Here is a 16,256-nt window from a genome sequence, read left to right as displayed (position 1 = left end):
TCTGACTCCTAGAGGCTGCCCACATTCCTCGGCTTGTGACCATATGGCTCCAATGCCTGCTTCTGCGATCACAGTGTCTTCTCAGACTCTGACACCTATGTCTCCCTGTTAGGATACTTTGATTATACTGGGGTCCCTACCTGATAATCTAACTACCCTTAGTTCTCTCTCTCTCTCTCTCTTTTTTTTAACCTTTACAAAGACCTTTTGCTACTTAAAGTAATGCATTTACAGGTTTCGGAATTAGGAAATGAACATCTTTGTGAGGGGTGAGGGGTGTTTTCCTGCTTATTAGCACAGCCTCCTAAGAGATATCTCTGCTTCCATCCCTCCTGACAGAAGTCAGGGAGGCCTTGTTCAAACCTAAATTAAATCATGTCAATCCTCTATTCAAAATCCTTCATTGGCTTCCCATGTCACTCAGAGTAAAAAGCCAAAGGCCTTACCATGGCCCTAAAAAGCCCCAAACCACCCAAACATCTGTTAGAAAATTGACCCTCTTTTTGAAAGCCTCTGCATTTGCTGTTCTCTCTGCCTGGAGTGCCATACCTCCATGGCTTGTTCTATCATCTCCTCTGGGTCTTTGCTTCTAAATCATTTTCTCAATGGCATCTTTGCTGACCTTCCCATACTATTTAACACACACATTACAATTTGTAGGATGTAGCTAAAGCAGTGCTTTAAGAGAAATTTATACCATTAAATGTTTAACTGTGACATCAGAAAAGAAAGTCTCAAATCAATGATCTAAAAACTTCTAACTTTAGAACTAGAAAAAAGACAAATTAAACCCCAAATCTGGCAGAAGGAATAAAGTAACATAGTAGTAACTGATGAAATATAAATTACCAAAGACACTCAAGAATAAACAGCTAATGTGAATGAATATCCTTATATCGATTAAAGAAACTGAATTGTTAAAAACCTTCCCACAAAGGAAACTCCAGGCCAAATGTCTTCAGTGGTAAATTACCCCAAACATTTAAAGGACTAATATCAATTATACAGATTTTTCAAGAAAACAGAAGAGAAGTAAACACTTTCCAACTGTTAGGCTATGGAAATCAGACTGTACCAGAAAAGAAAACAACTGACCAGTATCAATATGCAAGCCTTACAGGGAGACTGCAATGTCTCTGGCAGCATGTTACCAGCAGATCTCTGTCAGAAGGAGTGGAAGGGGCGGAGGGCAAGGTACTGAAACCTTTAGTCAGAAGCATCTCCTTCGAGCTCTTCTGTTAAACTGCTTTGAAATAAAAGATTAGAGAATATCCAAAGTGGAAAAGTGAGGTGGTTCAAAGTTAGATGGTCCTATGATTGTGAAATAATAGATGCGTGAGAGCTGAGGTCACAGGGTACCCTGGCCTGTATGCCTTAGATGCTCCAATAAGAGCTACATATTTTCTCACCACCTATAGGCCAGGCCTGTCTGGGTTTGTGTTTATTTGATGCTTGTTAAGCCTGTCAGCCACAAAAATGATCAGTGTTGCCAAAAGCACAAAGGGAAAAGAAGCAATATGGAAGATAAATCTAAGGAGGCACAAGGAAGAATGGGCAATTTCATAAGTTGTTTCTCTAGTTAGTGAGAAGGACAAAAAGAAAAAAAAAAGAGAAAGAAATGCAGATAAGCTGTGGCTTCAAATATTTAATTCACCTTTGTGTAGATTTCCAAGAAAGGCCATGCATTAAACCAGGCTATATGAATTATTAAAGTGCCAGATCCGTATTAACCTAAATGTACAATGCTCATTCTCACAAATGAACTAAGAAAAATAAAATATTAAGTGAGATCATCTCCAAAATGCCCTCCCACAATTTTAAAGATTCAATTGTCAGAAACCTTCTTTTTCCTTTTTTTCGCTGCCCAGCACCAAACGAACTAAAAAAGTGAAATATTTTAAGCAGCTACCACAGACTAAGACTTGGGCACATCTACAAACAAGGCATGTCAGGGATATGTGGGGTACAGATTCATATTTATCCCCATAACAGTTGGGTTTTTTCCTTATAAAGGCATGTGAGACTAGGGCTCTCTGCTCAAATGGAAGCAGGTCCCCCTCCAGATGAACAGAGTGAGACAGTGCAGCCACAGAGTAGCAGGCAATGCAGGCAGAGACAGCTGACCTACTTCCTTTCTTGCAACAGCAAATCACAAAAAAATGTGGGTGCTTTTGTTCCCCCAAGCAACAAAACAAAGCCACTTTCAGGTTACTTCCTCCTCAACTTTAATTAATCTCAAATATTTGAAGTTAAAGTCACTTAACTGCTACAAAGTTAGTACTTCACAACAGTTCTCATTTCCAAAGTTAATTTGCTATTGAGTGAACTGACAAAATGGGGGAAAAGCTCCTCTGGAGGTTCCATCTGTCATCTCTCCCCTTCAACAATAAGGTCTAGGAGCCAACTCCAAAATGTAGGTGGGGCCACAGAAGAGTTACATAAGGAGAACATCTCCAACACAGGGGCCCGGGCTTCCTACATGCAAGAGTGTGGGTGTGAGGCACAAAAACCAGCATGGAAAAATCGAACATGTACTTCATCCTGTGGTCAGATATTGCCAGCAGCCTCACAATAAAGATGCACTCTAATAACTGTCTATAGGCTACAGCATTTTTGTCAATTAATAAATTAATTTTTATATTTTTAAATTTACATCCAAATTAGTTAGCATATAGTGCAACAATGATTTCAGGAATAGATTCCTTAGTGCCCCTTACCCTTTAGCCCATCCCCCATCCCACAACCCCTCCAGTAACCCTCTGTTGTCCGTATTTAAGTCTCTTACGTTTTTTTTTTTTTTTAATTTTTTTTCAACGTTTTTTATTTATTTTGGGACAGAGAGAGACAGAGCATGAACGGGGGAGGGGCAGAGAGACAGGGAGACACAGAATCGGAAACAGGCTCCAGGCTCTGAGTCATCAGCCCAGAGCCTGACGTGGGGCTCGAACTCACGGACCGCGAGATCGTGACCTGGCTGAAGTCGGACGCTTAACCGACTGCGCCACCCAGGCGCCCCTAAGTCTCTTACATTTTGTCCTCCTTCCTGTTTTTATATTATTTTTGCTTCCCTTCCTTTTGTTCATCTGTTCGTGTCTTAAAGTCTTCATAAGTGAGTCATATGATATCTTTCTCTAATTTTGCTTAGCATAATACCCTCTAGTTCCATCCATGTACTTGCAAATGGCAAGATTTCATTCTTTTTGATTGCCAAGTAATACTCCATTTTGTGTGTGTGTGTGTGTGTGTGTGTGTGTGTGTGTGCGCGCGCACGCCACATCTTCCTTCTCCATTGATGGACATTTGAGCTCTTTCCATACTTTGGCTGTTGTTGATAGCGCTACTATAAACTTGGGGTGCATGTGGCCCTTCAAAACAGCATCCCTGTATCCCCTGGATAAATACGCTAGTAGTGCAATTGCTAGGTTGCACTACTGGTAGTTCTATTTTTAATTTTTTGAGGAACCTCGGTACTATTTTCCAGAGAGGCTGTGCCAGTTTGCTTTCCCACCAGCAGTGCAAAAGAGATCCTCTTTCTCCGCATCCTCTCCAACATCCACTGTTACCTGAGTTGTTAATGTTAGCCATTCTGACAGGTGCTATCTCATGGTGGTTTTGATCTGTATTTCCCTGATGAGTGATGTTGAGCATTTTTTCATGTGTCAGTTGGCCGTCTGGATGTCTTCTTTGGAGAAGTGTCTATTCATGTCTTCTGCCCATTTCTTCACTGGATTATTTGTTTTTTGAGTGTTGAGTTTGAGAAGTTCTTTATAGATTTTGGATACTAACCCTTTATCTGATATGTCGTTTGCAAATCTCTTCTTCCATTCTGTCGGTTGCCTTTTAGTTTTGGTGATTGTTTCCTTCGCTGTGCAGAAGCCTTCTATTTTGATGAGGTCCCTATAGCTCACTGGTGCTTTTGTTTCCCTTGCCTCCAGAGACGTGTTGAGTAAGAAGTTGCTGTGGCCAAGGTCAAAGAGGTTTTTGCCTGCTTTCTCCCTGAGAATTTTGATGTCTTACATCATTACAAATGTCTTACATTTAGGTCTTTCATCCATTTTGAGTTTATTTTTGTGTATGGTGTAAGAAAGTGGTCCAGGTTCATTTTTCTGCATGTCACTGTCCAGTTTTCCCAGCACCACTTGCTCAAGAGACAGTCTTTATTCCATTGGATATTCTTTCCTGCTTTGTCGAAGTTTAGTTGGCCATACATTTGTGGATCCATTTCTGGGTTCTCTATTCTATTCCATGGATCTGAGTGTCTGTTTTTGTGCCATATAGGCTACAGCATATTAAACCCCTTCCTAAACTCCTGGGGAACTAACCAGCCTAGTCTGTTTATCACACAAGCCAGTGTCTGTGGAAGGGAACACCTCTAGTTCAGGGTCCTGGTGGTAGAGGTCACTGCCCACATCAGAATGAAGAGTAAGGAGAGAGAGGGCTCCAGGGAAACCCCTCTTCCTCAAAGGGATGGCCACCAGCCAGTTTGAAAAAGAAGCCCTTTGAGAATGCAATGCACGGGCCAGGGTAAGCCAGATGCAGTCTCAGAGGAGTTTGCTTTACCCTCTTCAAAGACTTTCAAAACTTTTGATTAGTTACCTATCGTTTAAAATTGAGACTTGACAGAAAAACCTGAATTGCTGACTTCTCTTTAAAAATAATGAAAGGACCTGGCAATACTGGCCTGGAGTGGAATCGCAGCTTCCTCATGTAGAAACGGCACATACTACTCAAGTTTGTCACTATCATGGCTGCAAATGCCTGCTGTATTTGCCATCACTGAGTCTGCCCAGCCCTGCTTTGAGCAGGGGCAAAAATGAACCTAGGCAAGAGTCTAGAAGACAAGAAGCACACCTGGGAAAACACCTTTTTATCCAGGACACACACCTAATACTAAGGGTGGTCTGGGCACGGTCTAAACCCACTCCTCCTGAAGGTCTGTTCTACTAGAAGAAATCAAATACCCAAGAGAGAAACAATGCTGAGGGCAAACTCAAACCGGCACAATATGGCCCAGCCACACATGATTTGTGCACACCACCATTTCATTAGGATCTACTAGACTCTCCATGTGATTTTTTTCTCCTAGGCTTAAGATCATTTATATAAATACTCTTGGTAGGTGTGATCAGCGTATGTTACCATCTGTTTCAGCTGGTATGTGAAAGCATTGTGGCTTTTCAAGCATTTCAAAACCAAACGGAGAACCAAAGACATTAAAAACAAAGTGCTGATAGGGTAAAATGATAAACTTGGGGAAAGAATGCCCCATCTTTAGAAATTTACTCTGAATTTACTTCTTACAACTTAGTCATCCACGAACTTTCTACAAGTCATTCAATCCATTGTGCTTATTATCTTTACCGCTACCAATTTCTACTGGATTTCATGACTGGATGGAAGCTGAAAAGATGTTCATCATATAATGTGGATTCACAGTGGCCTATCATAGTAGTGTTTACACAAACCAACTCTCACTGGCAAGCGAGATACACATGAATGACAATTAGAACAAATGCCTTAACTAACCTGTGCACCAGTTAAGATCCCAGATTAATAATCAGGCTTTACTTCTTTTGGTTGCCTATCTTGAGGGTCAGGAATTATTTATATGAAAGGGCCAAAGTATTGGTCTCAGTATATTTTAAAGCTGGTTGTACACACAACATAGAAATCTCATTCCTATGACCTCTCTTTTGTTACTCCCGTTCCTCTGCTTTATTTCCCTTTATCTGTGGCCACTGCCATCTGACAGGACATTTAGAGAAAGTAAATGTAAATCCTCAGAGTAGGCCCATGAGCAGTCTCTACTTGGGAAATCAGAAGGGCAGCCTCTTCCACTGAAAACAGCACTTATACCGTTTAAAAACACCTGTGACTGTCAAGGAGCAGGGGACCCCACAGACAGGGTCAGTTCCCCTCATAGGAGGCAGCCAACACGTTGGTCATTTAACAAAGCAACTGTTCTTCTATGTGCTTCAGAGTCTTTCGAGAGTCCCAGACTGCCATAATCGCTAGTCTTCCAATATGCCATCATAAATGGAGAAAAATTCTCAAGCTTTTAATTCAGTAGCTGGCTGGATTACGTTGCTAAAATATGTACCAAAATGCTACTTCAGGACATTACAGAGTAATGGTTCTAGCTCTTGGATCTTGTTCCCTCCATCACAAAGATCCAAATCCCAGGCATTAAGGAGCATAGGTGGGTAACTGTTACTCCTTCAGGTTTGTGAGATAACTACCCTAAATCCAGGACTGTCAAATGTTGCAGATGGCCCTCTCTCAAGGAGGTTACAGACTGAGTAGTGAGGTCACTACACACCCTCCACTTGCCAGCAATGAAAGACACTATCCATTTTTAATGAAAGGCAAGGGATAGTAATATGTGATGCCCCAAGGAAATGTCACTTGAAGCTGAACATAAATTTCTACAAGCTTTGTGAACTCTGGATCAGTGTTTTGTCCCCAAGACTTCTATGTAAAATTCTAAAAACAAAATTAAAAAAATAAACCTGATCTCCAATGTAACCGAACTCCAATTCAGTGGTACCATAAACAATTTTGGTCATACCTTACCTGAGGACAGAGAGCTTCTAGCTGACTTGCTGACATTCGAACAAGCTTTACACCTTCTTCATTGTTTGAGATGGAACAGGCCAAGTTGGCAACCTAGAAGAAGGAACACCATAAAAAGTTCTTAGAAGATTTTTCTTTTGATCCCTAAGGAAAACAAATGTATACCCACTCCCACCTCTGATCTTTTATAGAACACATGCCAAGAGCACCAATGGTATTTTATTTCTCAAATTAATTACCTACCTAGGAGGACAATTTTTTTTTTTTTAATCTCTGTGCTAAGGAGACTATGTCGACTTGTAACACAGGTCACACTGTTGGCAGAATGAGATTCCAGGGCATATAACTCATAGGCTTTACCATGCTCTCTTACCTGCCTGAACAGCAGAAAGGCAGTTCTCATGGTGTGGACAACAACATGAGAAAAGCTAAGGAATCAAGGGCATTCAGAAAGAAAAGTTGGTATCCTCAATTACAAATATACCATGTAGCTGGTTCTTGAAGAAAAGAAATAGAAATTCTAAGATGCTATTCTCATTTTACAGGTGAATGGCTGCTTACTAAGCCAAGAGGTTTATTTAAACACAAAGCTATTTTTCAAATTAAAAAAAAATAGTATTAAGATAACATCAAGATATACCCAAGGCCATATTCATCAGAAATGGAAAAATAAACAGGGATGATGTCCCACAGTTAGAAGAAAACTATCCTTCAACTAGGTTCTCAAAAGCACTGAAAGCTGAACTCCTTTCTGAATGGTACTGCTTTATTTGAACTGAACTCTTTTCCTTTCTGTCCAAAGTATCTTAAGGACACTGCTCCAGTAGCCAGAAACAATCTTTCCAAGTTGTGTCAGACTTCCTCAGCTGAAGCCCTGGCCGTGGTGAGAACCTTGCTCTGTAGCGACTGTGAGCACTGTGATCACTTACCCATGTTTCTACATAAACAGGCTTGCCAACCCCATTGATAATACCAAGGACCAAATGAATACACTGTACTAAGACACATCTTCCCCTGCCCCCCCGGTTGCAAATTGAGTTATGAATGACAGAAGCGTAGGCAGTTTAATATCAAAGGCACTTTCTGGGAATTTAAATGCCAGAGTAAACAAGGGCAATGGTGATAACCTTTGATTTTCACTCCTCCACCCAACTTAAGCACATACAGGCAAAAGAAAAATTACGTACTATTATGGCTGTTGTTTGCAGTATTATGGTTAGGGATTATCAGCTTTCTGGAAGACTGCTAACTATCAGAATCCTGCAATGCCTAATCATAAGGAGAAACAACAGAACTAACATGTAATTTAAATATAAAATGTAAAGAAATAAAAAATTAAGTCAGATCTTTAATGTTTAGGGGTCTTCAAAATCATATACAGAAGTAACATATTTCCCCTAAAGATTACAATTCCACTTTCTACTATCAACTGGACCTGAGCAAACAGGCACTAGTCTTCATGATAATACAGTTGATTATGCAGATTTTTTTTGTTTAAAAATTACTGCAAAACATAACCAAAACTCTATTTTGTAAAATATAAAATGTTTAAAAAACATTATCCCTCAATGATGCTACAGTGCAGGAGAAAGCTTAACTTAGATAAGTTCATGAATTTGTAACTCCCACTGTTTCAATTCCTTAAGAAGGCATTTTGAAAAACAAATATAAAATTTGGGGCTCATCACTACATTAGTAATTTGAGACTAACAAAGATTCCTGGTGAGGTGAGCATACTAATACCCAGCACTCCCGCCCCACTCCCACTATGTGGGAGGCCAGCCAAGTGTAAAATTCAGGAAGGTCTGTCACTCTGTTTCTATCCTTACTCTCTAGTCACTACTGTCATCATTTTATTTCAATTTACACTCACCCAATTTTATGAATCTGTAAGATCCAGAAAAGTAAGAAGCAAAGATTATGTAAACTATTATCTATTACAGATCAGATACATGAGAGTGTGGGTGGCTAAGGCTGAAATGGCTGACCTCTGTAAACCATCTTTCCTGTTTCCTGATACAATTCCTAACAAAATAAAGGCTATGCAAGACTTGTTCTTTATTTTAAAACGTTACTTAAATGGTTTCTGATGTATTGCTGAAGCAGTAATGTTCCACAAGAGTACACTGCCTGTTTCAGGAGGCTGCCCTGCCTGGCCTGGGAGGAGGGAGAGCGCCTGTCACTGACAGTCTTCTTCAGATGAATGAGCTTCTATTCACCCTCCAGGGACAGGGCTACTCACTTCCAACAATGACAAATGTGCAAATGCAACATCTCAACCGTAGCTCTCTGAGACGCTAACCTCATATACTAGTGCCACGCTTGACAACAGTGAAAGGGGAGGCTGAGAGGAGGGGTTTCCTAAATGTCTCCTTCTGGGGCTCTAGAAATTTGGGAGAGCAGTTCATACTGAGACTGAAGAAGAGACTCAAGTTTAAATTAAAAATACATAGACCAAACTTCCAGAGAACCTGGCAGAACACTCTGCAGTTACTTCTAGATTTTCTCTGGGAATATCTCTGCTATCACGGTAACTTGTGTATTAACAGTTTAAATGTCTTTGATTCTTGCTAATTCAAGAGGTGGCCTAAGACTGACACTATGACCTATGAAATCATAAGCTTTGAAATCATGAAGGCCTCTTGTACTATCTATGCCTACACTGTGGAAGTTTGGACCTTAGAGAAGAGCAGAACATTTCAGAAAACCAGCAACTCCCTGATTTAAAAAAAAAAAAAAAAAAAGCCCTGGATTTTTGCTGGTTTTAGGAGTAGCACAGTAACAATTTATGCTGTGGAGGAAAAAAGAAATGTCACAGCCAGGCTGTGTCATATCAACAAATATGACATCTGCACACTACAAAAAAGACAACTTTTCAGACATTTAGGAAAACTCTACCTTTATACTAGATTTTCTCTTCTTAAATAAAATTTATGAAGTTCCGTAGTGGGAAAAAAAACCCATTATGACAATTTCTCCTTTATTATACATGTGTTGATGACTTTTAAATGAAGGTTAAATTTGTGTAAGGTCAGCACAAGTTTCTTCCCACAGCCCTCAGTAACTGCTTCTCCTTCATATTTGGCTGAGGGGCTCCACTGCCCCTTATTCTGGAACCTCTGCAGGAAGTGAGATTTCTTTTTGTTCTTGGTGGTAAATTAATAACCTAACAGCCTATGCCCATTGTGGGGAGTAAACCAAGTGAAAAGAACTTTGGAAAAGGGAGCTCAAGTCCACAACCATAACCATAAAGCTCAAGAGGCTGAAGCTCAAAACCTGCATTACTTGCCATTGTGGCTCTGGGTCATGCTACCACCTAAGTTTTCCTCTTTAAAATGGTTGAGTCTGAGCTCTCAACAAGTCCAAAATAACAGTAACTCAACTTTGTAAACTTGACATGCATCAAGTGAGAAGTCCCAACTACACATCATATAAATTTCAGAACCACTCAAGAAACTTCTACCAGTTATTCCCAAATCCACAAGAGAAATGATGATGGAACAGAGGATAAGCCTCCAACTTTCCAATTTGAGGAAAGGGTGTTGGCTACCTTATTAGGAGTAACAAAATATCTTACCAAAAAATGAAGTATGCATGGATGATAGAAAAATTCCAAACTGGATTGTGGTAATGGATGCATACTTCTACAAATTTAGTAAAAATCAGAGTTGTATACTTAAAAGGGGTAGGTGTGAATTTTATACTCTGCAATTTATACCTTCCAACTCTTTTTTGGTTTTTGATGCAGGGCTAACCAGGTAATTGAGGGAAATTATCAGAGGCTAGACATAAGAAAGCAGAAATTCAAAGAGTTTTATAAAACAAACCACTGAAAACAGTGCTTGCACAGGGGTGGGAAATAGAGAAATGGATATGTTCCATTCTGTGATTAGAATTTGGGTTTTTAATGGACCAATACACCTTGGCCCTCACAAGGTGAGGTGTCCCTAAGCAACTGGCAGAAGCAAATATAAATGGAAATTTTCTCTGATAGAAGGTCATCCAAGCCCAGGCCTCAAAGAATTCTCATATACAAAATTCCAGGAAGGTAAATTTACAATAAAAAATGCAGGAAGTACACAAGGAAGTAAGTTATCTTGGGCAGGAGTAAGCAAAACAATTGTGTAATCAGATTCATAATGACTACAGATACTCAAATGATCAAAACTAGAGTATTAAAAAATATATTATGCTAACAGAAATGAAAGAAAAGCAAGCATACAAAGTTAAAATACAGTAAAAAATGATTAGCCATATTTAAGAAGGATCAAAGTAGAACTTCAAGAGAAAATCTGTAACTTCTATACCTCCTAGAAATTTAGTATATATCACGTACTGTTAAAAAGAGACGTACTAACCTGTAAAATCAAACTTAAGAACTTATTCAGGAAAACTAAGAAATTTTCACAATATGGAGACAATGCACAAAATTAAGAGACATGCAATTACACTGAAAGTATCTACTATTCAACCATGAGGGATTCAGAAACAAAGACAGAGAAAGGGGGAGTGAAATAGTGAAAGAGAGAATGAAAAATTTTCAGAGTGGATGAAATATAAATTTCAGATTTGGGAACACAAAGTCTAAATAGGGGAATAAAAAGAAATCCATAACCAGGCATACTACAGTGAATCTTTACAACAACAAATACTCTAGTTTTAAAACAAGGTCTTAAAAACAGAAAGTAAATACAAATTATCCGCAAAGTAAGCTCAGAAGACTGATGACTTAACAGCAATGACGGATGCCAGAGATGGGGAAATAGTATCTTCAAATCACTGGAGTTGGGGACCTGGCAGGGGGATAATCCTAGGACTATACATTCAACAAAACTGTTATCTCTAAGATTTGGGGCACAATAAAGACTAAAAACAACCCAAGATCATTTACTCCAGACAGATCTTCCCTCCCCCTACTAAGTTTGTAACAAAGATGCTTTAGGAAGAAGAGATAATTCCAGACAGAAGGCTTAACAACATGAAAGAAGAAATGAGAAGCAATGAAAATAATGTATCAAGTACAATTTAAGCAAAGTTGAAAAAATGAATTCAGCAATACCAATAGTACCTAACTCATGGGACTAAAACTTACAAGAACCAAAGTACTGGACAACAGTAACATTTAAGTTGGAGAATGACTGAAGTCAAAGCATTTTAAGATTCTTACATAGTTTCAGAAGGAGGAAAAGATACTGATTAACCCTCAACCACTCAGTTAAACATGCATGCTAAAATATCCAGAACCACTACTAATAAAACAGAGTTTACCACTTCCAAACAAGGGGGGTGGGGGGAGAGGTGGGGGGAGTGGGGGGTGGAGAAGAGGAGGCGAGAGGACTCAATCCATGCAAAGGAGTCAAGACAGTTAAAAACAGAGGAGGGATGGAAGCAGAGGGTTAAGGAGAAAGAGAACAAAATGCAGCAGTTAAAATGAATCCACATGTCACAACCATAATGAATGTATATGAACAAAATTCTCTAACAGGAAAAAAAACTTTACTAAAGTGAGTAAAAATAAGTAAACATTACTCTTTATAAAATACATTTAAAACATAAACAAAAGTTGTACACTGTCTTTAAAAAGAAAGGATAAAGCTATACTGGATGATTGGAAGGAAGCACTTGACTCACAGCCCTCTGTCCTCCCCAATTATGTCACTGGGAGGCTGAAGGCCACATGCCAGGTAGGCTCCTCACCAGATCACAGCTGTTCGCACGTGAAGAATATGACCTTGTCTTTTAAGAGACAAACCACAAAAATTAAAAACAATTTTTTTTAAAAGGAAAATAATGTGGTGTCTGTCAGTATACTGTATTAAAATGTTGACCAACCCTATATATTTAATCATTCACTGACCCTTAAGTATAAATACATAAAAGCCCCATGTAAGGATTCTTTTCACATCTTTAGCATAGGCTTATTTCTCATGAAAGAAAAGGGGGGGGGGCATTCTCCCTCCATTCTAAGGACAAGAACTACACAACTGTGTTTCATCCTTTCCTTCTTGCTACCAGGAAGTTCAGTGCCAAATCCAAACTCAGTCATGGCAATTATAGTTCAAGATTGTCTATTATTCTTTTCCTGGTTCCTGATTTTCTACATCTACCTTATTTTATCATGTCTCTCTTTATTTGAAATAAGCCATATCAAATCTAATTTTAGGAAGAGGCGGGATACAAATATAAGCATCTCTAGTAACAGATTTGGAAACTGTGACTTTATTAAAACATCATAAATTATTTTAAATGGCTTTGATATTTGGTATTTTTTAAAGGCTTTTTAAAAGGCTTTCATTGTAAATCATCACCCAAGGAATCATTTCTATTTACTTGGTATCACATAGACCATTTCAAAAGTTCTCTATTTCTATCTAACTGCCTGAATAATCTCAGTACACCTAGAAAGTGTGCCTATCTAAACATCAGTTCATCAGCTCTACTGATGAGGTAACAGGAGGGCCTACTCTTCTGGAGCAGGGTAAAGACTGGGCAGGGTTTCTCTGATTACTCCTACCAATGCTCCAAGAGAAAAGAATGTTGATGTTCCCTGAGAACAAGGTTCATCTACTGCCTTCACTAGACCATCCCAAAATCTGAGTAGGTAGTTAAGTTCGACCAAAAACACTTGTTTGGATATGAGATGTTAAAATAGTACACACAAGACACTTTTGTTTGGCGGAGACTCAAGCATGTGAACTTACAGACCTTTAAAAATGTGGAAAGACCAAGCTCAATAGGTTTAATAAATTCTTTTGGAATCCAAGGTCAGCATTCCCCCCAATGATATTGACTGCTTTAAACATACTACAGTCCTAGAAAATGGAAGGTTCATTTAATTTGCTATTTGCAGGCATTTCAGCCTATAGTATTATACAGAGGCACTGAGAAAAATACTGAAGCTGTCACAGGTGGATCACATAAGGTCAGTGTTCAATTCAAATGCTCCTTTACAGAGCCTTCTTCAAGGCCACTTTCCTGTACATTATGGGCAAACCACAGAATATAAGTTATAATGCAGATCGTTCAATTTGCAGTAAAAATACACACTTTAAGCCAATAATGTCATACCGTATGAAGTCCTGGATAATGGGAAATACTTTGGAGTGAGGGGTGGGCATGTGGCAACTCAACAAGTAATGATAATCCAACTCCAAAGCATAGCAGTTAGGGGTACCTGGGTGGCTCGAGTGTCGAGCATCAATGTTTGGTTTCCGCTCAGGTCATGATCTCATGGTTTGTGAGTTGGAATCCTGCATCAGCTGGGAGCCTGCTTGGGATATTCTCTCTCCCTATCTCTCTGCCCCTACCCTGCATGCGTTCTCTCTCAAAATAAATAAATAAAAACTTAAAAAAAAAAAAAGGCATACCAGTTACATTTACCTTCTGATTCTTAATACACAAAGCAATGAATGAGATACTATCTTATTGTAGCAAGTTCATAATGATAAAAGGCCTATTTTAATGCAATGTCTGGGGCTGAGAGGAAAGGAATACTAAATGATATATGTTTTTAGAGGCAAGATTTCATGAATGGCATTTTTCCTATTTCACTCTCAATTCGTGAAAAAGGACTCAGAGGAAAGCAAAATTAAAAGGAAAAACTGACTGCTCTTTAGCTATTAAGCTGCTCACAGCCAAAGGAGGTAGGCTAAGAATGAAGCAATTAAAAAGGACACATGGGTATTGCTTCTTTCTGACAAAATAAATATTTTACCTCAATATGCTTAAAAATGAAGAGCAACATAAAGAAATCATTAACTTGATATGGGAGAAAGAGTCAAGTATAAAAGGTATTACAGTTACCCTGAAGCACAGCCATGATCTTTCATAAAAAGATGAAAGAAAAGCCCTCAGTGCTATACTCCAGAACAAAAGAAAATGGTGAAAAGAAGCGTCATGCCGCTCACCAGTAATGACCCTCAGCTCTTGCTCCCTTACTCACGGGCCTTGGGGACACACAACCTATATGCACCCTTCACACAAGAATATGGGCTTCAGTATGATGTGGGAATGGATTCCACTGACAAATGTGGTATGAGACACGCAGAGGTCCCAGCCAGAACCCAAGAAAATAAGAACAACTTCATGGCAAATACTGTTATTTGCCTTTTCAAATAAAATCACAAAAGTCATTTACTAAGGATTGAATCGGCAGCCAGCCTCACACAGCCTTCCTGACACTAACTGTTCACACAGAGGGACTGGAGGAATTTGCTTCTGTTCTAAAAAACTTAAGAGTCAGTATGTGGTTTTTAGTCTTGAAATTCATCTTGTATTTTCATCATGTGATATACAAGGAAGGTACCATAAAAGGTTTCCATTTCTAAGTGGGTGTTATTCCCTAATACCACTCAGAAACTATGAATATATTTGAAGCAACTTTACATGACACCCCAAATTAAAGCATAACCCTTTTATACTATTTTACTTGGTCTGGGAAGAAAGTATTTCTATTAATGCAATAAATAAGACTTCCAAAAACCAAGTTAGCAAGTGCCAACACATCTGCTCCAATTTTATTTTGGTCATGTATTAAAATGCTACTTAAATAACAGTTTTAGCTCTGCTTCCATTTAAAACACTGATAAAACGGTTAACTTTTTTCACATATCATCTCAGCACCATTTATACCACACTGTACAAAATACACATACTATATAAATGTATTTTAATTGCTTCCCTCTCTCTAGTAGAACATAACCTTCATGGGGGGAGAGATTTTTGTTTCATTCGCTACCATCTCCCTAGTGCCTAGAACAGTGACTGGGACATATCAGGAACACTGTAAATATTTGTTGTGAGACTCCATCATAATTTTTTTTCTCCCACAACTCTAGAAAATCTGCTATTGGTTGTTGAAAGCTTGGTGCTAGCAAATGAAAATACTGCTCAAATCAAGGTCACCTAATTTTTAAAAAGTTTCCAAATTTCCCCATTCATCTTCACATCCCAAAAGATTGTACATTTCATTCCCTCATATACACATGATACAGAATGAGAAGAATATCAAGTTTAATAACAATGGTGTTCAGTCATAACACAGAACTCTGAATTTCTCAAAGTGTGGTTCTGAGACCAGTAAGTGTGAATCCTCAGGGATGGTAGTCCAGGGATCTGAAGGTTGAGCACCTCAGTGACTTAAATGTTTATTACCTGAGAACTAGCACACTCACTCATCTGGTAGTTACTGAGCACATACTTGTTCCAGGCACTGTTCTAGGCCCATGTTCTCAAAGAATTTACATTCTATTAGAGTATGGGGTGGGAAACAGAAAACATAAGAAAACAAAACAATCCCAGTAATTTTAGATAGTGAAAAATGTTATGGTGGCTATAAAACAGATGACAGGGTTAAAAAAAAATGGTGGAAGGTGGAATGGAGGGGATGAGGGATCCAGGAGAGCCTCTCTGCAGGGGTAACATCTGAGCAAAAGACTGTGGGATGAGGGGTGAGAAGAGGACAGAACATTCCAGGCAGAGGGCCCAAGCAGTGCAGAGGACATAAGGTGGTGACATGTTTGGCTTCACTTCAATGCTAAAGAACACATTTTCTAACACTCAATAAATCAGACTACCCAGCTGAGGGATCAGACATGAGAGGAGTGCATCTAACCCCACAGAGCAGCTATCTGATACATGGGACCACTCAAATACTCATGGGAAAACTGGGGCGAAAAAAAGAA

General features: G+C 39.0%; 1 protein-coding gene across 1 annotated transcript in view; it reads right to left on the bottom strand.

Annotated features, from left to right (window-relative positions):
- The window catches only part of CTNNA1 (catenin alpha 1), a 179,633-nt gene that overhangs the window by 24,808 nt on the left and 138,569 nt on the right, over positions 1-16,256 (bottom strand). The window contains exon 10 of the mRNA XM_047085416.1: positions 6,574-6,666. Within this exon, the coding sequence (XP_046941372.1) occupies positions 6,574-6,666 (93 nt within the window). The remainder of the gene's footprint in view (positions 1-6,573; positions 6,667-16,256) is intronic.

Source organism: Lynx rufus, unplaced genomic scaffold, assembly GCF_022079265.1.
Source record: "Lynx rufus isolate CCGP_SWC_20201006 ecotype Redwood Valley unplaced genomic scaffold, mLynRuf1.p SCAF_1, whole genome shotgun sequence".
NCBI classification, from domain to species: domain Eukaryota; kingdom Metazoa; phylum Chordata; class Mammalia; order Carnivora; family Felidae; genus Lynx; species Lynx rufus.
This window is presented reverse-complemented; position numbering and strand designations above follow the sequence as displayed.